We start from the raw sequence: 23,996 nt of genomic DNA on the forward strand, positions 1-23,996 counted from the left end.
CAATGCCATTGTTTCATGTTATTCTGCAAATAGAGATAAAGGCATTAATGTCTTTCTTTAATCTTTCATTTTGCATCAACAGGTAAGCTACTGACATTTTATACAACATAAATTTACATTTACTCTTTTATTTCATCTCCATTTGTTTCCTCCTTGTTATTACACAGCACCAACACTGACAGTTCCTCTGTATTCAGTTCCCCACATAATAAAACCTGAACAGATTAGCATGTGTATCATGTTGTTTGTTCAGTTGTTAAACAGTTCTGAAAAAAGCAAACATTATAAAGAGAGAGTTTGTTGAGTTTTTTTAGGGATTTTGTTAAAAAGATTGTTACATTGAAGAGAAGATAGAAAACTAATTTCATTGTTAAATATGTGTTCCATACTCAGTCCTATATGTGTGACTATATTTTAACTATATTTTAGCTTTATGTTCCGTTTTTTCCTCATTTCTGAATGAAAGGTTTTGTCTTTTAATTATGCATTTTTTTATCATGGGTATTCTGTTTTTTTCTTAGTGTAATTCTTTTATTTATTTTAATTTTATTATTTATTGTCATATGTTCTAATACAGTATATATGCATAACTTATAGCAATGCATATAATCAATATGTTTACAAAACAACGCAAACATTGCCATTCATCTCATATTTGCCGCTAGGAACAACTACAGCTGCTGAAACTATGCTTTCTTTTTTAAAAATATCCCCTAATTTAAAAGTTAATACTAAAAAGCTTTTTTCAACCATGTACCACACACAAAAATAAATCTGGAAGTCACACAGAAATGCAAACCAAGAAAATATCCTCCAGGGCCCCATTGACTTTTATAGCAAACCACAATTATACAAAATGGGCTTATAATTTATGCAACGTCACACTGTCGAGGATGACTAAGAGCACAAGTGGGTGTACATTCCCAAAAATCTCAACTAATGAGGACACCACCCCTATAAAGTCTCTGATTCTTTGGTCGGGTTGATTCGGGTCAACTATCCTGCAGAAATAGCCTTTGTAATTGTCCATTTTATATATAAATATAAATATATACTGTATATGTCAAAACCTAAAATAAATCATAGAATGTCAGGAATTTTTTCGCTTGGATTTAGGCATTAAATGTCTGAAACAGTTTGAGGTACAGCAGGTTTGATCCCTCTGACAAACCTGCATTTTAGTACGGTATTATGTGCAGAGCGTGATTTCAACAAGTGGTCTTGTTTTGCTGTTTTTTATCCTTTGCTTACCTCTTTTGCCTTAAAAGACAGCACATTAAAGAGGCAATGAGAACAATTCCCAGTGCAGAGCCCACCAGTAAGGGAACCAGTAAACCTGCAGAGCACGGAGCAACACAAGTAGAAAGAATTATGTGATAATTAGGGTCTTACACTTTTTCTCCATGTTTTCATTTGGCATGTGCATCAGTACGTTTGTGCAGTTTAAAAATGTTAAAAAGGAAATAAATGATCACAAATTGAAACCAAACGAAAAAACTTTGCTGCCAAAAAATTAAAGCATTCACACGTTAAAGCAATGATTGAGTGGAAAAGAAGTATTTGTTATGTTGTCATACACACAGGCTACTCTTCTCAATATATACATATATTCCTTTAATGGTTAAGTTTGATCATCTATTAGCTTTAAATGTGAAGCCATGGTTTCTGATATTCTTCTCCTTTAATAACTAGTCATATATTAACTAGTCTACAGAGAAGGTAATTCTAACTCTTATGTTGTCATATTTGTTAGTGGCCTATGGGAGAATCCCTCCATGCTGTGTATAAAATTGAAGACAACATACCAGTGTTTATCCAAGAAAGGTCAGCTGAGTAACAGAGAAAAAGAGAGAAAATGAGGTAAAAATGAGATGAGGAATAGAGACCTCAGGTGCGGTACCATCTGACGAAAAAAAAAAGTGTTAAAGAAAACCCACAGAAATTATGGCTTTAATGTCTCGTATAACCAAGTCTATTCATGACACAAGCTGACAGAATAGACTCACTCAAATTCAGACATCATGCAGACACTCGGTGTTGAAAAGTTTTAACCTCATTTAATGTTGTTGTTTTTGGTAATGTATATGTCTGCTGATGTCAGCCATGTAACCAGTGTTAACACATCCCTAGATTGAAATATTGACGAGTACACACGCACACTCACACAAACAAACAAACACAGCTCATCTTAACCTCTGCAGACACTGTTGTTCACTGTAGATCATTGCTAAATATATGGTGTGTATGCCATGTTGACATTATGCTGCATGGTTTTCCCAACATTTTCATTCACACATGCTTGTTTTACTCCTCAGATTGCTCAAGTTGAGTATTTTCTTTAGTCTAAGAAACAACAAGTATGTTTCCCTCATTTCCTCCTGGATACACAGGATAGAAACTGTGTTTGTCAGTTGTTTGAAACTTGAATAAAGCAAATACAATCCCTTCTTTGATTTCTGCCTCTTGCACAGCTCAGAATCTCATTGACTTGCCATGTATTACAGAACACGTATAAAGACTATACTGTTTAAATGAGTGCAAGTCTGTTTTCCTAATTTTTCCAGTCAATTCTGACTGATTTCAGCCCTGTGTGTTTCTGAAGACTGCATTTAAAATGGAAGTTCACAGAAAAATGTGCAAATGCAGTAAGGAAGAAATTTGCCATATATGCTTCATGAAAAATGCTTTTATTGAAAATAGTCCTGTATGTACATAGGTTGTTCCTTTACTTGATGTAAATGTAATTTTCCAACAGAAGAACAAATTGTAACAGAGGACAGGGATATGACGTAAAGCACTTAAGCTCTTGCAAATTCTTTTGGTTTAGCTGCATCTCTATACTGTGCAAGACAGTAATTAGGCTACTAGTATAGCTCCACAATTACCATACTATACAGCAGAACTTGGCATACAGTATCATACTATAAATATTCGTGCCAGACATTTCGAAAAATGATTTATATATGTAACATGATGCATATAGATTTCAAGGCATGACATGTGCAGTTTATTTTAAAGCATTTTATGGTGTGGCAAAATTACACAAAAAGACCTAAAGCTGAAGATAAATGTTTTTCATTTCTGCAGATTTTTACATGACATCTATACATTGATATTGGATAACTGTTTCAGAATCTGTTTACAGCACTGAGCACAGCCTAAGGTGATGACTGGTTATGGATTAGGCATGTTTGCAAAAACAATAATTACAGTAGTTAACTCATGCTACTTTATCTGCTAGAAAATTGTATTATAAATATGTGCACATCTAGCTAAAGCAGAAGGAATATCTGCCTGTCTGTTTGTCCGTCCGTTTTCTCGACAACCGTTCATTTGATCAACTTCACACTTGGCAGGTGTGTTACTGAGGACCCAATGAAGTGCAATGTCAAAGGCAAGGCCCTGATTAGTGTGTTATTGAGAGGGGTCCTCTTTTAACTGGTAAACTTCCAAATGGCATGCTGGGAACAGCTTGCTCACTATGAGTACTGTACAGTTGAAGAACAGATGAAAAAAGAGAGATCGGTGATGTTACATTACAGCAAACTCAAACATTTCAAGCATCAGTGATCCTAAATCAGTGATCCTAAATAGCTAGCTGTTAGCAAATGAAGCATTTATCATAGTCGTGGCAGGTGTATTGTTCAGGAGAAATGGCAGTGCCACGTGTGAAGTTGTTTGGATGATTGGTTCTCGAGAAAGCTGTAAGTTGCAATACTTGAGGCTAAGCAATCGGCCCGTTCTGAAAAGGCGCGTCTTGAACAGGCACTGCGCTGGAAAAAAATAATTTAATGTTAAATACATTTGTGAGAAAGACTGGTCACGGAATGCAGGGCCTGGCTTTAAAATTAGTCTTTCATTGTGGGACCCACGACTGATCTGCTACAGAAAGTGACATAATGTGAGTCGCAACAATGTCAGGAATCTCTCTAGTCTTCCCACTCCATTGGCAGAAGCCAAGGATGTGGATAACCCTGGCTGTGTGGTTTCCTAGAAACAGTAGCAGGGGAGAAACCGCCATAGTTTGTTACTGGCACACTCTTCTTAATTGCTGGGGTGATGTGCTTCTTATTCATTAAGGCTTTTGTCAGGGAGCGATCTAACTCGAAAGCCTCATCAGTTGGCCGTCCACGGAGAAGATGTCTGATGGTGGGAAGGGCTAAGTCTGACTTACAGTCCAGGTAGCTCTTGAGGTTGAGCTCAGGGAAAGTTACATCTCTGAGAGCCTGCACCAGCTGGTTCTCAGCGTGAGACTGTTTGAGCTGATGGAAAACTCTGTGCTCCAGTGAGACATAGCACAGCGCGTCTTCAGCCAGCCATAACTTTCCCACAGAGCGGTTGGTCTGGCTCTTCTTCCACAGGGATGGACTCAGCATTTGTTGTTTGGATTTGGCCACAGTCTGCTGGTTCTTGAGGTCTTTCTTCTTGCCAGCATGGAGCTTCTCCGAACCACTTGGTAGAAGTTTATAGAGCCCTTCATCAGCCAGGTCTGCTAGGTCACCGACCAGCAGCTGCTGAACGATTTGCTTCCTTGTGAGTGGAGATGTGACTGTGAGAGTACCTTGCAGTCCTCTGCCTGCATCAGACACACAGCCAATCAGAACTTGTTAAACATCCCAGCCTGTGGGATATTTCTTGGAAGGACTTTGACAGCCAGCATGCAGCAGCACTGCCTGTAGTGATGAGCTAAAAGCACAAGCCATCGCCTGCTGAATGCCGCTCATGAAAGCTAACAGCAGAGGATTCCACAATGCCATGTCAAAACACATGTGCCATTAGCAAAGCATAGCTCTGAGAGGGAACCTTTGAAAATGAGGAAAACATGCACATTCATACCACACTGTACAGTATGGAGCTAAATACCATACAGTGTGGTAAACCAGTCAACCACATAAAAGTAAGCCTTTAAAGACAAATTTAAGGGCTGCAGACATTCTCAGTATGTCAGAGGGGACGGTTAATTTGTTGCGTCTTAAAAGATGGCCTACTTTCCAAGAAGCTCATCAAAGTCAATCATTTTTAAAGATGAATAAGAAAGACATCACCCTGAAAGCTCAACCACAAGCAGGTGGTAGCATACACGTGTGACAGCCCTGGAAAAAAGCCCATACATCATTCCAACCTGTCCTTTTCCCATTTTTACAGCAGCGCAGTGGCGGTGTCATTTTTGTGACCTTTGCATTCATGCTCAAACAACAAAGCAAGCACATTTGAAAGACCATACTTACCCTCCTTAAAAGATACCAGCACAACTCTGCTGTCAGTGAGCTGCAGCTTCCTGAAGTTGCCATTCAGAGGCATGGGGGCTGAGTCCTGGGCATGGGTGGAGTAAAGGGTTGTTGACAGGGCCAGAAACTAAGAAGACACAACGAAACAAAAGAATGTTATACACATATGTTGTTCACATAAATTAAAGTCAATGTTAATAGTTAGACCATGGTAAAATGTCTGAAAAATCAATTTAGGAGCACCTGTTTGCGAGATATTGTGACATGATTCCTGAACAATGTCCACAGGACACTGGGATAGCACGGAGGAGTCGTCAGTGACCCGTCGTAGCGGAAATACTCATCCAAACGGGCAGGCAGCAGTGCTCTGATGTTGAAACCGGGCACCTGCACTCTCTGATCTGCCAGAACAGAAGTAATTTGTTACCACTTAAGAACCAATTACGTCAGGTTAGGTTTCTTTCTTTTTTCTTTCTTGACTTAGACGATCCACAGCAATGTGTCAGATGATGTATGAACACATATGGATGAGACACATGTATACGTGTATGTGGTTTTCTATTGCAAAGAAACAAAATTTGATCACAAAAACAAAAAAGCTATTTATGTAGGAGTTAAACACAGAATGACCACATGAATGAGCAGACAGAGACTGAAGATTCTGACCCCAAATCCCAGAAAAAATGATGCAATGAGGTTATGACATCACCATGTTTACTACTTGTTTCCAGTGTGGCAAAACTACAAAAATAAAATCCTCCCTTTGGACTTACCTCTGTATTTAATACCATTGATGAACCTCAGAAAGTGTTCAAAGGCTGGATTGAACTCTCCAACCTGTATGACAAACATAGTTAGGTGGTTCTGCTCCAGAGAAATGCACATATCGTGGCCCCCCCTTCATTGAAGTCTCACCTCAATCAGGACACCCAGCACAGCCAGGCCGTCAGATTTGTCTACAGCCATGGACATATTGGGATACTTGTCCGAATTGAAGTGCACTACATGCATCTGTAAAATAAAAGAGAAATAAGTCAAGCAGTCAAAACCTTGAGATGAATGGTTGAAAAATCAGATTTTTTTTCCCCCTTCCAAATTCATGGTGAAAGGTAAGCAATAACAAATATGTTAGAGAGAGTCAACATCACTTGTGTCCCTATACAGGTGTACGTAACTTGATGCAATTTCTCTGACGAAAGTGTTAACAAACAGATATTTAGTTAACATACAATTAATGGAAAGCTAAAAAGAATATAGGAATCGGAGAAAATTGTCAAGATCCTAGTGTTTCTCCTTGTTTTCTTTTGTGGGCGTGTCTTGTCTTGTTTTCCCCTGTCTTGTGTGTGTTTGTCTGGGTCTGGGCAAAGCTGGAGTTTACCACTGACCTGCACACCCGCACACCATCAGCAATCTTCAATCAAGCCACCTGCCAACAATCAGCCACTTCCACTCATCATTACATATTATCATTATCATTAAAACTGTTTTTGCAACTATTTTTTGGGTCCTGTTGTCTGCCGTGTAGTTCCAGTTCTCGTCACCCAGGACAAAAATAGTGCCCACTGCCCATGTCACAAGAGCAATGTCTTGTAATTGTCTTGTAAAGAAGAAATTGGCACATTTCTATATAAAATTATAAAATTTAAATTATACAGGACTCAAAACTGGCACACTGGGACAAAGCTATAAATGAATCTATCATCAAGGCGAGATGATTAATAGAAAAAATGGTGAATGCAGTTTTTTGTCACTATTATATATTATTAAAGATCTAATGCAAATACTGTATTCTATTTTAAAATAGAATTACATGTCTTCTTTAGCTGTTTTAATAACTCTTCTATGTGTGAACACCATGCTGTGTAGCTTCAGGGAGACTTCAAAAGACATATGCTGCAAAGATTTGTCAGTCATTATAACACCTGGTTCATGCACAGTTGGTGTTAATTGGATTGGAAATAGCAGGTTGTGTTCAAGGGATGTAATATTGGTGGGAAGTCTGTGAGAACAGCATGGAAAAAGCTGCAGGTGTATTACAGTGGGTGGTCTATTGCAGGACATGAATAAATACCAGACTGTCAGCTGTTTTGGTGATGTTATTGTGTTGTATATTTGGTGCAGCACAAAGGCATGTTAGTCATTCTGGCAAAATATGACAAAATGTTATTTACAGACTTTGTTCTGTCTCTGGACTTAAGGTAGGCATTTTGAAGTAGTTCTGGGAAATGTTCAATTTCCCATCAATCCTTCCCTGACAACATGTCATCAACAAAATGTGGTTCTGGAGTCTGGAGAGACTTGAAAAGATTTGAGTGCTCGACGTGTCCACTCAGAACTCAGGTCAAACCACAGCACCTCACATGTGGCTGTGCTGCAGCTGGGACATGGTCACATAAAAGCACACAGGTTGCAACCATTTCAGCATCTGCCAACTGTAACTCAAATGATAGCAAATTATATAAAAAAGAGTCTCCTATTTTGGTTTATATCGTAAAAAGAGACTGTTACTTTTTAGCTTAACTGTCTGCTTTACTTCAAGAACCAAAGTAAATAGAGAGCAAACTGGTGTGTGAAAACTGCTTACAGGGCTTGACACATTAAATAACACAGACAACCACTCCTCTCCCGAGGTGGTTGAAAACCAAAGTATGTAATAGTCTGGTACTCTAATCCCTTTAAACCCTGCAGAAATAAGACACGCTGTCACACTGTACATCCTGACCAGAATTATGCCTTTGCCTTTTAGTGTGTGCAGCTAAGTAAAATATATATATATATATTTCAGGTATGATTTATTTTGAGAAAACCAAAATAAAAACCCATGACCTAAACTGTCTTCTCTTAAAAATCTTGGCAGTCAAGACTTTAAAGACTCACAACTTGTTTACTGCTAAAATCTTCCAAGTCTCTTTAATTAGAATGTGTTTTATACAAGCATTAAATTGTACTTTACAGTCAAACTCACAATAAAGTGGAAGCTGCACTATAAGCGTTTTCTAAACTGTCTGAGTGGGAAGTGGATGTAAACTGAAGGTTTGCCACTGCCTCAAGAAACTAGAACAGTAATATGCAGATGCAGAGCTTTTGAGCTTGAGAAGCGTCTGTAAGCCTTGAAGGGAATCAGCATCTCCGATTCCTCTGCCAGTCAAATGTCCCTCGTTTAAGTCATAAAGTATTAAGTCACTTGTCATGTGCCAGAGATGCTGACACCTGACGCTGCAGATATGTGAAAGTCCTATTTAATAGCTGATTACTAACCACACATCACCATTTTAACAAAATATTACCCAATAAAAGTAGCACAGTTTAACATATGCCATAGTGTATTTAGCAGTCAAGCATGCAGGAGTATTGAAGCTAAGAATAATACTGCTGAGGATGGAGACAGCAGCAATATGTAATTTGGCCACCTAAAAAAAATAATCAGTATAAGTTTAAGTGTATGCTATATTTAGAATATTATCACTGCTTTACCTTGCTGTCAGACATCCCTGTTTAAGTTTATTCAGAGTGAAGTGAAGACATCATCTACACTCTCCTTAAAGCCACCACACTGCTTTGACAGAAGTAGTAATTTTACCTTGCAGAACAGAGGAGTTTCTGGTCCTCTGCTGCCTCGATCTGTTAGTTTGCCTGTTCCTTTACATGACTTAGCTTTTTTAGTTCCGCTTCTCCAAAGTCACATAATAACACAAACAAATCGAGGCAGCAGTAAACCAGCAACTCCCATGTTCTGCAAGTTAAAATTGCTGTTTTTATCAAAAGAGTCGGGTTGCTTTGAAGAGAGCATAGATAACGGCTTCAGTTCCCTGTCGGAAAGAGCTGTCTGATGCAAAAAGGGGTGAAAATATTCTAAAAATAGCATATTTAGCAATAGCATTTATATATTTATATATATATATATTTTATATATAAGCATTTATATTGTTTATTTAGGTGGCTAAAATGCATTTTGCTACTGCCCCCGTCCACACCTGTACATAGTTTCTATGCTAATACTCTGAAATTCAAACTATCCTCCTAAGTAAAAAATTCAGTTAGTCAAGAATTACTGGTTAAATTTAGTTATAGTATTCAAAGTAAAGTGCTCACACAAAATGGCACTATTCAGAGAGTTATGTGTATTATATCATATACTGTATATGGTGAAGCTTTTGCTATTATTATTACTTTTATCATTGGGAGATAATATTCTTGTATAACTTGTTTTACATGTGAAATTTTAATCTGCATAGCACTTTCCTACAAGAAACAAATGTAGTGTAGTAAGAAGCACAATATTTGTGGAATACAGTTAGGATTAATGTACTAAAAATGGAAAATCTAAAAAGTACTCTCAAATTGTACTAGATTAAATGTATTTAGTTACTTTTCAGCCGCCTCTTGTCCTTTCATAGTGGGTAGTAAGCACTGTTTGTTTACCTCTGCTGCGTACTGCCTACTGTTCACCATGTGTTCAGAGCCTGCAGGCCTGCTGGAGGAGCCCCAGTGGAAATGAAGTTGAGCAGCAGTGTAACGATGAGGCAGGCTGGAGATGTACATCTTAGAGGGCAGTGATATTTGCACTGTGGATCGAGAGACATGACACACCCCACCACACATAACAGATGAGGGTTACTTCAGTTACCATTAGGGGATCAGGAATCATCAACTTTATCTAAACTGAGGAAGGCATCGTGGCGAGCTCTGTGCTGTCATTCGACAAAAGCTGCGCAGCGACGTTTACTTAATGGTGGAGTGATGCATGGCGCTTTCCACATGTTCGTCAGTGTGTGACGAATGTTTTCAAGTGAAAAAACCTCCGTCAGCTTTTTTCGGACACACGTCACACTGACGATGCCACTTGATGCCCATCAGGCATGCACACATAAGCATTTGTCTGGTGGTCTTTGCACATAACATAATACTTACACAAGACAGACATTACATACATGTTTGTCTGTACAGAGTTTGCCACTGAAATTCTAGATCATGCTTAAAGTTACATGTATAAAACAACAGCTCTGCAGAATACTGTTTAGTGTTCACAAAACTCACTTTCCACAGTTTCTTTAAACAAAACAGAATAATTTAACAAACTATACTTTGGTGGAATAATCATATTCATCTGTTAAAGTCATCCAAATATTATCATTTTCAATGTGGCATGGTTGTCTATGTTCTGAATGCTATATTTAGCGTATAAATTTAAGACTGTGTAATGTATCAATGTCTAACATTAAATCAAAGCTGGTTTCTTTTGTTAACATGCATCATACCCAGCAGAGGCAGAACAGATGACTAATCTCTGCTCATATTTTCCCAGACAAAACATGGAGCTCCTTCTTTGGCTGAAAGGCTAGCTAAGATAATAAGAGAGTGATTATGGAAAATTGCTGAGGCAGATGTAGAACGAAGATCCTCCTATCATTTTCTGGAGCTTGACCCAGAAATTAGGCCTCCACAGCGAGATCAAGCTGGTCCACATTTATGTGGGAAAATTTCAAATGGATATGTTGACAAGTATTTCACTTCGATTCAAAGAATTTATATATCCAGGACAAAACAAACAAACATGCACTTAAACTTAACTAAAATATGCTTGGTTACATGTGATGAAATTAGTTTAAAAAACACATTTATGCAGGCTCACATATATTTTGTTGATTTACGCTCACCTGAGTGTCCATTATTTCCAAGTGTAAGCTGCTCCGTGGGCGACAGGTTGTAGTTTTGAATCTCAATTGGGCGCAAAGTCGGGTCGAACCTTAGCAGCTCTGACTTGATGTCTATTGGAGACTGGAAAGATCCGCCACAATATGGATAGTGCTTGGGCCAGTGGTGCTCTCCTTCTGGCCCTGTAACAACAGCATCAATGTCAATTATTAGCAATAAAACACTTTGTCTGCACCTAAATGTAACCCAAATGTAACAATATACTGTACAGTGGTATTTTATAATTCGTATCCTCCATCCAAAAAGTATATTTAACCTCAGAACACTAGTAGGGATAAATTGCATGTCTTTTCAAATGTAAAACTGTGTGACCTTAAAGGGTAAATGAGCAAAGTGTGCCCCAGCGTGAAGTTAAATAGCGAATGGTTCCATAGAGGGCCAGGGCTTTTCCCTGGCCTACTGAACATTTTATCTGTAATCAAAGTGAAGTATTATTATCTATATACAAGGCGGCATGGGAGAGGCCCGTGGCTTCACTCTTGGCCTTTTCTAAATCAGCGGGAGTGAGAAACAGGCTGTTGTTTGCGGGGAGAGCCAGTGAGAATGCTGTCTCTCTCCAAATGAGAGGTTTCTGTAAAGCACAGGACAGCAAAAGGGCCACATTTGCAGATAAAGTTATGCAGTTTACAAAGTGACCTCAGCTACATGACGGTGTCTTTGTATGGCATGACTGCGGACGCAATGAGACACACAATGTTCTTGGAGATAATAGAAGAATTAAAAGTGAAAAGAAAATGTTAATCAGAAATGATGCAGAAGAAAATAAAATCAGGAAGTTCTTCATTCATGATATTTTCAGTAAGCATCCATGCTGAGCTTTTTAAGCATGGTGCTCAGCATAAAGTGAGGCTAATAGTTTGCAATGAATGGACCCTATCAAATCAGAAATGACATAATTATAATGGCACAAAAGGCCCTGAATGTACCAGAGCTCTCATCACTTCTGCATATTTGCCACTGATTCATTATTTTTCCAAAATTCATCAAAAAAATCCACCATTCACCATATGCCAGCTGACCGTCGTTAAATATGAATGATGCAGCATGAGGCGTACCCCGGCTTGATTATCAGTTCCCAGACAAATGTGGATTGATTGTACAAGACAAGCCAAAAGGCATCAAGTGAATCTGTGAAATCACTGAAGACTTGTTTGAAGCAAAGTTCAATCTGGGCAATCCATCCCTATAATAAGGAAGAAAGTTACTCTTATGGCTGTAATTACTCAGTGTCCACTTCATTTGCTGTTTTAATTAGATCCCGTCTGCCCTTTAATAATGGCCTTCAGTGGCCTTCGTGGCCCCTTGGCAGCCCTTGGTAGAACATACATGACTGGGTACATTTTTTTAAATTTGAACATTTAAAGAATGTGATATAGTACATAACATCAGTGGTTAGAGTGAGATAAAAAAAAAATCAACAACAACAATAGTAGATAGAGCAGGGTGACAAAACTAGAGTCATCATCATATCATCATATCATTTATTTGACTCGAATGTTAAGGTTTTGTCCGCTGCCAGAGGGTGGAGTGTTGAGGTGGAGACAAATCGTATGACTCAGCTGTGCCCCCGTCAACAGAAAGTGCTACCAGCCTTCCAGACTACTGACTTCTATGACAAGGCCTCTTCAGGGTTTGACTGTAACTGAGGGTGAAATCCACCACGCTGCACTTCGAAGGAGGCCAGAGAGTTTTTAAAAAAATCTCTCCTCAGTAGTCATGACAAACCATTCTTATTTGACTTCAACTTAATTTGTTATCAAAAAAATAGCACAGAATTCTGATTGTTTGGTTTTTGTATTTTATTAAGTATGTATGCACTGTATACATTTTGGGAAGCATCAAAGTGTTGTCAATGTGTGTGACTTGCACATGGACATGTGCAGCACAAGCTGAATCATCATTTACTGTGCCACACTGTTAACATATTCCCTTGTACTAATACGTAAATGGTACATTTCCGTAATCTAATTTTCTATGGTTGGTTTAAAAAAAATGTTCTTTCAGATTTCCACAGATAGGAGATGTGTGTCAGTAGAATCCACAAAATGCCATTTTCTCCCATTAATGCCAAGTCAATGCTGTAATTAAAAACAGAGACTCTCTCTCAGATGTCCGAATTTAAAAAGTACACTTTCCTATAACTATAATTATTTGACCATAAATTACCGTGCAGAGAAACAGCTATTTTCTTATTCATCCCTGCTGTGACTGTGAAAGAATTCGCACACAATAAAATAGGGACAGTAGGTTTGACAAAGGGTTCTCACATTCAAAAGCGTGTTTAATATTTGTCTTAAACTCAGTTAGGGAAAATGCAGACTGGCTTTACCTGTGTACTTATTGGTTTTACCATTTAGTCCCTGAATGCAACAGACTTTCGAGAAGCAGTGACACAATGACAAGAGGTCATGCTCTGAGCACAGTTTATGTAAGAGACAGTCATGGTTGCCCATAGACCCTAAGGCACGAGACAAGTCAGCCACTTATGAATTGTTGTAATTGTAGAGTCTGTAATGAACTCTACGGTTATAGGAGGTGACAGGAGGGATGTCAGCTGGTTTTCTTCGGGGTCAAGGAAAGGTCACAGAAGGGTTATTCTCTTGATCAGAAAGCATTTGACACCGCTATCACTTTTCTCTTACTGTGTGGCATCGTCAGTTCAAATCACTGCTGTGGGGGCAAAACAGTAACATCTTCTCTGACTCTTCTCTGACTTTTTCTGAGTTAGGCTATTGCATATCAGAGAGTTTATTGAAACTGAATTCTAACACTTAATTCGTTAATGAGCGCTTAAGGGTAGATTTGAATGAATCTGTGAAAGGGAATTGCACATGCACCAAGTTAAAAAAAAGTCAATTTTATTGTCCATCATTGACAAATTATGAGGAAAATATTATCAGACTTACCACTGTATGTCCATTTGGCACCTGAAACAGACAGAAAAAATAATAATGTGACCCACTGTGTACATTAAATTACATAATAATACTTCCACAAGAACAGTTATTTTATAAATAAAACAAATATAAAACAATTTATATTGAAGTCTCACTCTCATTACTCAGAAATAGCACGTGCAGGTGGATGGAGACACCTGCCATGAAGCATCTTTTCTGCTTAAGTGAAAAGTGCAAAGTGCTAAATAGCCCAAATATTTTTATTCTTTCAACTTTACCTTTTGCATCCATCAAAGGTCTTACCATGCAGTACAGCGGGGAGAGCCAGCTGTATGAAAACGATGTGTGTGAAGCTCAGAAAGTGCATCTTGATCCCTTCAGCCCTCCCTCGTGCGGCAGCCTGATGTTAAACTCGGTGCAGAGCAGCTTGAGCACCAGAGCGCGAGCCTTCAAACCGGCTTTTATACCCATGTTGTCAGCTCCATTGTAGCTCGCGCTGACGTCAGAGCAACAACAAAACCAGCCTCCAGAGTCCTCGGGTCACCGGAGAGTGACAGCTCAACGGCGGCGACCGCATCCAAGCGAAGTCACTCATTTAGGGCTCGAGCTGCCGGCGGATCAAAGATGTGGGAAACTGTGAGAGCCACGCACGTGCACCGGTGTTACACAGAAATGCGCGTCCTTTCGGATTCTGTGACAATTGAGGTTTAAAAAAAAAAATACAGATGGGTTGACTAGGGTAAATGTTGGCAGGTGGGGTGACCTGCACACAACTAGGGTGAAGTGGGACCAAGTTCTTAATTTGCAATTCACAAGAAGTCTCGAGTGTCTGCAGCCAAGTCCCAAGTCCTAAACTTTGACTTCCTTGTCCTAAACAAGTTATAATGTGCTCTTCATTAACTGTAATACCATTTTCACAGCAGAGTAACAAAGACATTTTTTTACACAGATCAATGCTTTTGGATTGTTTGTATTTATTTGTCTTAACCCTCTAGAGTCCATGAAACCACCGGCACATTACTTCTTCATGACGTGAAGACATAAAAATTAAGCAACATTGAGCCTCTCCATCAGCTTCCCTCTAAAGTTCTGGCTTGAAACTCCATTCCAGATTTTTTTTGATGATATTTGGCCAGAGATATTGTCAAATATATTTAGTTTAAAATATTGAACTAGATATTATCCTCATTTTATCTGTTATATGTAATATTTGCAACCTGTATTCATATTTGCAATATTTAAAATTCTGTGTTTTGAAACTGTTATTTTCAAGATCAGATTTTATGTTTTCCTTTGTTTCTTTTGGGTTCAGTCAAAGTTAAAAATTAATTATCAGGACATATAGGTGAGGTAACGCTGAAAAAACTAATACCAACATGGCATGGTGACGATTTTTAACAGATTTTTTAAAGGACATAATAGCCGAAGATTTCAGAGGGTTAAAGGGTGTGTTAACACAAGTGCACATGAACTTCAACATTAAAAGTACGACTGAAATTCCAGTTTCATAATAATAAATAAATAATAATAACAACTTTATCTGTAGGACTATAGCACCTTTCATGCATAAAATGCAGCTCAAAGTGCTTCACAGTATGTCATTAAAAACCAATAAATGTAACTTAACGTGCTTTACAGTAAGTCGTTCAAAACAAAACAACAGAAATAAAGAAATACACAACATATAACCATTAATACATAGCCTATAGAAAGAAGAAATGATACAGTTAAAAAGGCATAAAAATAAAAAGTAGTAAAATCGAAGTAGAACAAGATCTGCTGAAACTATCAACATGGCGCCTATCAATAGAGATCACTGTTTTTGATGAAAGCCTGGCTGTCACAATCCAATACAATGTTCAAAGAGTCCGCTCACTCAAACACTGTAAAAAAAAACATGTTAAATGGGACTTTTCTTTGCCTCACCTCGGTTGAGTTGTTTAATTGCTGCCCGCTGTCCAGCCAACAAGTTAACATAATGGGGCAAAAAATAACAGGAACAAAATACAAAAAACAATGGCTACCACCGCAGTGTAGGCCTCCTCCCTATACGCTTTTAATCTTGTAGTCTCATGATACATTTACAGTCCTGTGTATAATTTCTTATAAAGCCACCCTCCACTTTAAAATGTGTTTTGTGTTCTTGTTACTTCACTTTAACTGATACATGTGCAGAATGTGTTTCCACATTCATCAGCTAAGAGCAACAAGTTTCTGCGCTCATCTAAAATCTGGATTTGAGATGGAAGCACGATCTTGTGACATTAAAACTACAGTTTGGAAGCCAATGGTGGTCTATCGTCTATCCATCTTACTTTATACTCTTTGAAGACATAGAAGACAACATAATAACAAACTGTTTATTTTCTTTTACCTCTGCTCATGATGAGGATTAGCACACTTTGAAGATGAAAGCCTTACAGAGTGAGAATGGAAAACTTCAGCTAAAATGACACAATAAGAGGATAGAGTGACTCCCTGAAGTAACTCTATGACTGGAGGATTTGAACTTTCTATAAAAGTCCTCTAAAGACGATTAGGTTGCATTTGCAGGCACTTAAATTGCTTAAGATAATCTCAGTTTTGATGAATAAGGTCTGGACATGCTCCATAAAATGAAAAAAATTACCTAACTACAGTGGAACTGTTAGTCAACCTCCAACAACAGCAATATTGTAATGCTATTGCATATTGATCTGCACATGGAGATAGTTATACTTGACTTCGCCCAAATATAAGAAACCACGTACCTATAATAAAGGCAATAAAAAGAGGAATATGTTTGTCCCTGTCGTTAACTTTTGTTTCGATTACAGCTGTCACTGTGAAATGAGGAAATGGGAGATGGTGTTCCAAAGGTCGGTGATGACAACCCACTCCCACTGTAGTTTACAACCCTCATTCACTTTAGGAGAGACACCACAAAGACAAGCAGCAAGATGAAGTACCTGTTGTTTTTGGGGATTGCATTTGCTGCATTCTGCACCAGCTATTCGGCCCGTCAAGGTACATTAAACTATTTTCTTCTTAGTTATAAACTTTAAACAATGGTTTATAGATCAGAGGTTAACTTTGAAGGAAAGGCCAGGCTTCTAGCACACATGTTCCTCTTTAGTGTTAGACTTTTGTATTGCTGCTTTCGAAACATAACTGCAAAAATATGATTCTACACATCTTGTTAATGTTTGTCAATGTTTTTTCACTTAAATGTAACGATTCAGTTTCACTGAAACTGAAGAGATAAAGTTTCGACTTCGGCCCTTTCAGAGCAACATGGCGGTTAGATTGGCGGAAGACTACATAAAGTAGTCTGAATCATGTACAGTATGAGACTGATGTCTGCAAAAATCATTCAGTTCAATCAGAAATTATAGACTCAGTGGGGGAAAAACTGTTTCTAGACGCACCTCTCAGCAGGATATAATTGTATTTTATCTTTTCACTGACTTCATGTCCATGCTGTAACTTGCAACTGCTATGATTGTCTTTTGCTGTGACCCAAAAAAGAACAGATGATAGTTACTGTACGTTAACCCTCCTGGAAATGTTATTTACTCACTGCTAACGATTGTACTACGCTGACTGGACAATTCTTCCCTCTATAATTCCAAACTTTTAAACACTGAGATCATTCCTGTCTGATGTCTGCCTGTATGATGAGCTGAACTATGTCAACTTCCTCTCACCTCACTGTTGTGCAAATGGTGTGCACCCAAGAAAGGCCAGTCAGTAAATGAGTTTGTTTCCCTCAAAAAGGGGTATTTTCATAGATTTTAAAAGAATTGTTAGAAACGACTTCCCTTCTGTGAAATCTATGAAGGGCGGGCAGACTGAAAATGTACCATAAATGACACTTTTTATTGCCCTCATAAAAAAAGGGAGTGGGTATCTGGTGATGAGGTTAGTTAAACATTAGTTATGTGTGGATGATTTCTACTGAAACACCTATGGTAATGTTCATCTTAGTGTAGCCACGATACTATACTGAAAACCCCAACCATCACCTTTTGCAAAAACATATCCAACTAACAGCATATATTTTTATCATTCAACAGGTTTCTGTGAACTGCCGCATGAGGAAGGCGAAGGCACCACCTTCACCTTTGCTTTGTATTATGACCCCATTAAAGACATCTGCAATCCTTTCCTCTACAAAGGCCAAGGAGGGAACGCCAACCGCTTTGAAAATGAAAGAGAGTGCATAAGAAACTGCTCTGACAATGCAGAGAAAATCTACCCCTTGGATGGTAAGATGGTTAGGAGTAATGTAACAATTCATCTTGACTCATTAGCTCTGTTTTAAATATTTAAAATGTCTGATGTAATGCCAAAGACCGCCAAGAATAAGCCAGTGAACCCAGTCTAAAAAAAACAGTCCTTCCCAGTCCTTCCTGGTTGTTGTTTGAGGACTTTGGAACATGAACTGGCTAATGAGGTAGAGTTTTATGGCCTAAAGAACCATGAAAGGAAACACTACATCATCATCATCATCATCATCATAATGCCTCCTCAATCGCAACTGAGAGAACGAGAGAGAGAGAAAGAGAGGTTTCTCAATTATATTTTTATCATGTCTGAAGAGGAGTATGTCCATTATAAAACCACAATGCCAATGCTATTTTGCAACATTGAGAGTACGATATTTCTTCTTCTTCTTTTTTTTAAAGTTATTACTTTATTCATTAAGAGGCTGCAGGAAAGACAAGTGTCCGCATTGAGTGTTTGCATTACGCCACCAAGTGGTGAAAGAGCAGGATTACTCATGGCAGACAAAAAAGCAAATTAATTTCACCTGAGGCTTTTATAAACTGCATGCTGAAGTTTGAATCATGTAAAACACTCTGCTGTATCTATAACTGAGCAGTTTAGACATACTCTGATTTGTGTGCGTTTCTTAAAGTATTATTAATAAACTGCAACCACTGCTATGACTCCTAATGAGGATGACGGTTTCTCTTCACAGCGTCCCTAGCTTGCCACTTCAAAAAGGCCATAGGTGGATGCAGTGGTGGGTTTCTGAGATACTACTACGATTCTGTCCATGACAAATGCAAAAAATTCCTTTGGTCCGGATGCATTGGAAACGGAAACAGGTTTTTCGACCAGGGCAGCTGCAACGCCACCTGTAGTGGCATCCACGGTGAGCACTTTTGTCCTGTTGCAGAAAAATGAAATAATTGCTGATAATTATGCATGTTTAAACATAAATATGTCAATGCATGTATCATAACCAATGAGTATCATTAAAGTGTTAACATGTTGATGTATACTGTTTTGGTTCTAAGATGACGGTGACGAAGAAGAGGAGTACGAGTCAGACACTCCTATTGGTCAGTAGACACACAATGAACTTTAGCAGAACAGATCCCTTTTTTATTCAAACTGTTGTTTTTTTTATTACACATTATACATCAGGCCCAAACTTGTTGCACTATCTGCATAAAAATATGTTTTTAAACTTGAAATTCAGCATTTAATGTATTTACAATCTGTCCTGTTTAACAGCAATCATCTGTGGAGTTCTGCTTGCTCTCATTGTTCTCACCATCTTCATAACTGTGATTGCCTTGACCGTTCAGTCAAAGTAAGACTATTTTTCTTTGTCTTCAGTTTTAAGCAATAACAAGTCCCAATTGATGAACACTCTCATGCAATTCTGCTATTATTCTTTGTACTTCTTTAGGAAAAAGAAACCCAAGAAGAAGGCAGCAGGGAAAAGTAAAGACCCCCAGCCCGACACAGCTCTTCAGGATAGAGGGATTGAAATGGCATAGAAAACCATGTCACCTCAACTGCAACTTGTGGAGTTTTTATCAGCTCTGTTTTGTATTATAACTCTACTAGCCTTTATACCAAACATTTCAACTCATAACAACATTTAGGTTCAGTTTAGATTTTTTTTTACTGACACATGTAATATCCATTACAATGTTGTACAATTTTATGTTTTGTTTCATCTACAAGTGTTTCTTATGATTTATTTTTTCCTGGGAGCTTCATCCTGTTCTCTCATTCAGAAATCCAGAATAAATCCTATTAGTCAAGGTGTAATAAAAATAAACTAAAACTTAAGTGATTAGACATTTTTCCAGGAAAAATATTTTTCTTTGTTGTAGTTGTGAGGAAATCATGGTTTTCTTTGGTAGTAAACTGAATATATTTGAGTTTTGGACTGTTGGCCAGACAAAACAATTTGGGATCCAGTAAACTGTGATACACATTTCTCACAAAATGTATAGACCAAATGATTAATCGAGAAAACAGTCAGCACATTAGTTATTAATGAAATTCACTGTTAAGTGCTGCCCTAAAAAACACCCATCATGAAATCTTTTGGGAGTTAAGTCCATTAGAAGAAAGTTTTTGTTGTTGTTTTTGTTTAATGACAAACACAAGCATGAACAGGAGCAGAACTGAATCATTCCAAGTCCAGGTACTCCTCTGCTTGTGCACAATTACCTGAGATGATTTTAACGATGTGGTCTCATCACCATTTCAGTGTTTCCAAAATAAAAATGCATCATCACCTGGCTCAAAGCTTTGCTGAGAGCTGTCTGAAGTCTTCTGAAGGCACGTGCCAATTCTAAACCCAACACATATATTTAGTGCTGTTTTTGTGAAGTGATGCCCACTGCAAACTCTCTGTTATTATGTTTTCCTGCTCAGCATTTGTGGCTCTTTTGTTTTAGACTGTAAACACCTCAATGTAAAAGTGTCAAAAACAACCTTTCACATTTTCTCAGATTTATCCTGGCTGTAATATTAAATGCTCATGCTCTCTATTTGGTATATAAAATGAATCTTGCAGAAGAGTCTAAATAGGAAATGTTGTGAGTTCCTTTTTATGTTTTTCACTGCAGGTGGTGTAAATATTCATAAAACATTTGAATAGCATCATTGACTTGATCATTAAAAAGAATGTCCAAGCACTGTGTAGGATTTATCTTTCAATAAATAAAGAGATGACCTTCTTACCCTTGAGGTCGATATGCCATTTTATTTATGGGAAGATGGGGTTTAGATAGTAGTTAGCCTAATCTGAAATAGGCCTTGGCCAATATGTGAAAGCAATAGCCCATACCAAAAGGCCCGTTAATGTCCACTTAATAATTTTGGAAGCCTTCAAATGTAAGAAAAATAAAGGTTTATCATAGTTTAAATAAATCACATTGATTTCCAAATGTTGCTCTCAGACTCACTTACTAAAATGCTCATCAATTAATTGAATCTGTCGGCCTACATGCAAAATGTACAATGTATCCATCACAACTTGCACATAAATAATTAAAGTCAGTTGTGTAGTAGGCTGTCATTGTGCCAAAAGAACTGATAACATATATATCTTAAGATTTTAGAGGTTACTTCCTTGTTTGTGCAACCAACCACTTTTTGACAAATCAGCTGAAATTGCACATGAAATAAAGTGTTACCTTCTCAGCCGTTGGTGTTTTCACTGTTCCAGGGCTTGTGCTTAAGCACGTATAATTTTATATAATTATATAATATGATTAAGGCTCCTTAATGTTACACAATGTCAACCTTTCTGCGTAAAAGTCATAAATCACCGCCTGTACCTGTGAGCGGAAGTGCTACGACGCATGCGTGACACTGTGACAATTCAAAATACGTTAAGTTTCATAATCACAAGTCTTAAATAGGTCAAAAATTACATCTCCCAACCGTCAGTAAGATTTAATACATTACAAAAGATTGTCGACAGAAATGTGAGGCAACTACAGCATTTCTTAGCGGCCCGGGGAGTTTAAACGAATAAGGAAGTAGAGAAACGTAACTCTCAGAAGCTACTTCATCTTTGTTCTGCAGTTGGCAAACGGCCGAGCCGGCAGACACACGTCACTTCCTCAAGTTATTTCCATTTGTTTGTGGCAATCGCCAGCAGTTATCTAGTACCTTATACACCAAAGATAACATTACTGTTTAACTTACAATATGCTCGGGTGGAAGCGATATTACCTTTATTTTCCGTGAACTGCTGTATCATGAAATTATGCAAGAAATATAGTCGCTACCAAAGCGTGAGCAAAGACAGGAAAGCGTGCGTTGGTGAGCAGAAGTAGTTGGTAAGCTAACGTTAGCTAGCTAGAATAGGTTAATTGGCTAACTATTGTTAGCTGGTACCGCTGGTGTTGTAGTGTTGGCTAACATTAGCTGACTTACTTACAGCTGTGAACTGATGGAGTGCCCTCATCTGAACTCAAACGTGAGCTGCCCTGTCGACACCTCCAGGTTTCCTAATGGTACTCCGTCCTCCTGGTGCTGCAACGGTAAGAAAAGTGTTTGTCATCCTTTCATTTAATGTTGCTCTAAAAAAAAAAATCGACCTTAACGCATATGCAAATTACGGGTATCTGTGGAACAATTTGTTGATAATGCCACATTTGTGTCAGCTGGATAGATAATGTAACTACAAGTCAACACATCAGCTATCAGAAGGGCAGGTCACAATTAACACATGAAGACATGGTCCATTTAAAGGAGAATCCCAGCAATACTATGTCTTGTTAAACCGTATACTTCTTAATCAATACTTTCTCTTTTATGTCCAGTTTGCAGGTCTAATAAAAGTCCATGGATTTGCCTTACCTGTCTGATGGTCCATTGTGGACGGTAAGTTGTTGTCGTTTTGTTGACAACTTAAGCTGTACTAGTTGCAATCCTACCACTTGTACCTTAAGTAATACTCAGGTGTGTTTAAATCCTTTGCTTTTTATTTGGTGAACATTTTGACTTTGGGTATGTCAATTACACATTCATGCAAAGGCTGCAATACATAAATTAAGGTCTTTAGTCTACAAAAGTCAGTTAGTGGGCACCAAGATGGCTATGTCTAAAAATGACCCATACAATCTGAGGTTAGCAAAATGCATGTTAAGTATTTGACTAAAGCTTTATCGTTGTGATTGTATTAAGATATGCCTGACTTGCCCCAGTTTCTGCTGCATTATTATTTCTTTTAAGTCACAGTGCTAAGTATTTGTTTATTCTTTGTCAATCTTTGAAATAACATAGATCATTTAACAACACTTGCCACGTTTTGGATGTATTTCCCAAATCCTAAAAGGCTCTTCTGATCTATTCGATCAAGGAAGTTTGCCATTTCCAGTTACCGTCTTTGTTTGAATGAGTGAATGTAGTACAAGCTTCGCAAATAGGTTAACATTTTTTGTATTGTGTAGTAGACCGACTATGTTTTTATCCAGATGGTTAGAATAATCTTTGAGGATTCCGGAAATTCTGTCAAATATTAGCATGTGGTGCTTACAACTCTACTCTCTAATCTTTAAAATCGGGGGTTTTAAAGATTATCAGGGACTTTTCTTAAAAGAAAAGCACATGGTCTGGTTTGGCCAGAATATTTGGTAACATCAGTGAGTATAACTTTGGCCAATACCTGCTCCTGTTTATGTTAAATTATTTCCTGACAGATGCTGTGTATTTTAAAGTAATCTCTTTCTGTATAGATATGTCAATGGACACGCAAAGAAACACTTTGAAGAGAGCCAGGTCGTTGGAATTTGTCAAAAGAAGGGCGAGAAACAGGAGAAAGAGAAATGCCATCATTCTGTCTGCATGGACTGCAGCAACTTCAGTGTATTTTGGTGAGTGTCCTTCACGACCAAGCTATCTGTGCCTACAATCTGTGAGTCACTGTGGGGCCTGCAAAAGCAGTCATAAATTCAGTCAAAGGATTATTATGATGTGGTAATCGAAACCAAATGTTTCTTCATGTCATCGTCATCAATGTATTAAAGCTAATCAGTTACTTTGGAAGTGAGCCAACATTCTTCTGGTTACTTGCCACAAATGACTAAGTAGTAATTGCAGGAAAAACACTGTGATAATACTTTTATTAATTATATGTGGCAGGAGTAGTATAACTACTCCTGCCACATTTGCACATGCTTATGTTGTTTTCATTGTGTTTTCAAACATGTATTTGTCATGACTAATGTGTGTTTTATAGTTACAGATGTGATGACTTTGTTGTCAATGACACCAAACTCGGGCAGGTGCAGAAGGTGAGGGAACATCTGCAGAGTTTAGAAAAGTAAGTACAAATCTAAAGTATTTTTAAATTGGTGTTTTACTGTTGTCTCTTTGTTTGACTTTACCATCACTGCACTTGCCAAATTAT

General features: G+C 38.0%; 3 protein-coding genes across 3 annotated transcripts in view; 2 read left to right on the forward strand and 1 right to left on the reverse strand.

Moving 5' to 3' along the window:
• Positions 1-3,630: 3,630 nt before the first annotated feature.
• On the reverse strand, positions 3,631-14,423 carry ca12 (carbonic anhydrase XII). The gene is made up of 9 exons (XM_059335890.1): positions 14,144-14,423; positions 13,850-13,870; positions 10,886-11,065; positions 9,651-9,793; positions 6,144-6,239; positions 6,002-6,065; positions 5,472-5,629; positions 5,229-5,355; positions 3,631-4,576 (listed from the first exon to the last, which is right to left on the reverse strand). Exons 1-9 carry the CDS (start codon positions 14,205-14,207, stop codon positions 3,930-3,932), a joined length of 1,500 nt encoding a protein of 499 aa, XP_059191873.1. The 5' UTR covers positions 14,208-14,423; the 3' UTR covers positions 3,631-3,929.
• A 2,328-nt stretch (positions 14,424-16,751) lies between these two features.
• Positions 16,752-20,768, forward strand: si:dkeyp-73b11.8 (BPTI/Kunitz domain-containing protein). The gene is made up of 6 exons (XM_059335762.1): positions 16,752-16,846; positions 17,896-18,087; positions 18,804-18,980; positions 19,126-19,170; positions 19,346-19,424; positions 19,524-20,768. The coding sequence occupies exons 1-6, from the start codon at positions 16,780-16,782 to the stop codon at positions 19,612-19,614; spliced, it is 651 nt and encodes a 216-aa protein (XP_059191745.1). The 5' UTR covers positions 16,752-16,779; the 3' UTR covers positions 19,615-20,768.
• A 782-nt stretch (positions 20,769-21,550) lies between these two features.
• usp3 (ubiquitin specific peptidase 3) overlaps positions 21,551-23,996 on the forward strand; it is an 11,882-nt gene continuing 9,436 nt past the window's right edge. Inside the window, exons 1-5 of the mRNA XM_059335893.1 lie at positions 21,551-21,921; positions 22,025-22,125; positions 22,408-22,468; positions 23,323-23,460; positions 23,826-23,909. Coding sequence (XP_059191876.1) covers positions 22,035-22,125; positions 22,408-22,468; positions 23,323-23,460; positions 23,826-23,909 — 374 coding nt within the window. The 5' untranslated portion in view covers positions 21,551-21,921; positions 22,025-22,034. The remainder of the gene's footprint in view (positions 21,922-22,024; positions 22,126-22,407; positions 22,469-23,322; positions 23,461-23,825; positions 23,910-23,996) is intronic.

Source organism: Centropristis striata, chromosome 6, assembly GCF_030273125.1.
Source record: "Centropristis striata isolate RG_2023a ecotype Rhode Island chromosome 6, C.striata_1.0, whole genome shotgun sequence".
NCBI lineage: Eukaryota > Metazoa > Chordata > Actinopteri > Perciformes > Serranidae > Centropristis > Centropristis striata.

Bases quoted from the DNA above. Each gene is read 5' to 3' on its own strand.
- ca12 (XM_059335890.1), bottom strand. From the start codon at position 14,207: ATGCACTTTCTGAGCTTCACACACATCGTTTTCATACAGCTGGCTCTC. The intron at 5,630-6,001 runs GTAAGTCCAAAG...CTGTTCTGGCAG, and splicing joins CAATGGTATTAAATACAGAG to ATCAGAGAGTGCAGGTGCCC. The intron at 4,577-5,228 runs GTAAGTATGGTC...TGTCTGATGCAG, and splicing joins GCTGGTATCTTTTAAGGAGG to GCAGAGGACTGCAAGGTACT.
- si:dkeyp-73b11.8 (XM_059335762.1), top strand. From the start codon at position 16,780: ATGAAGTACCTGTTGTTTTTGGGGATTGCATTTGCTGCATTCTGCACC. The intron at 18,088-18,803 runs GTAAGATGGTTA...TTCTCTTCACAG, and splicing joins GAAAATCTACCCCTTGGATG to CGTCCCTAGCTTGCCACTTC. The intron at 18,981-19,125 runs GTGAGCACTTTT...TTTGGTTCTAAG, and splicing joins CACCTGTAGTGGCATCCACG to ATGACGGTGACGAAGAAGAG.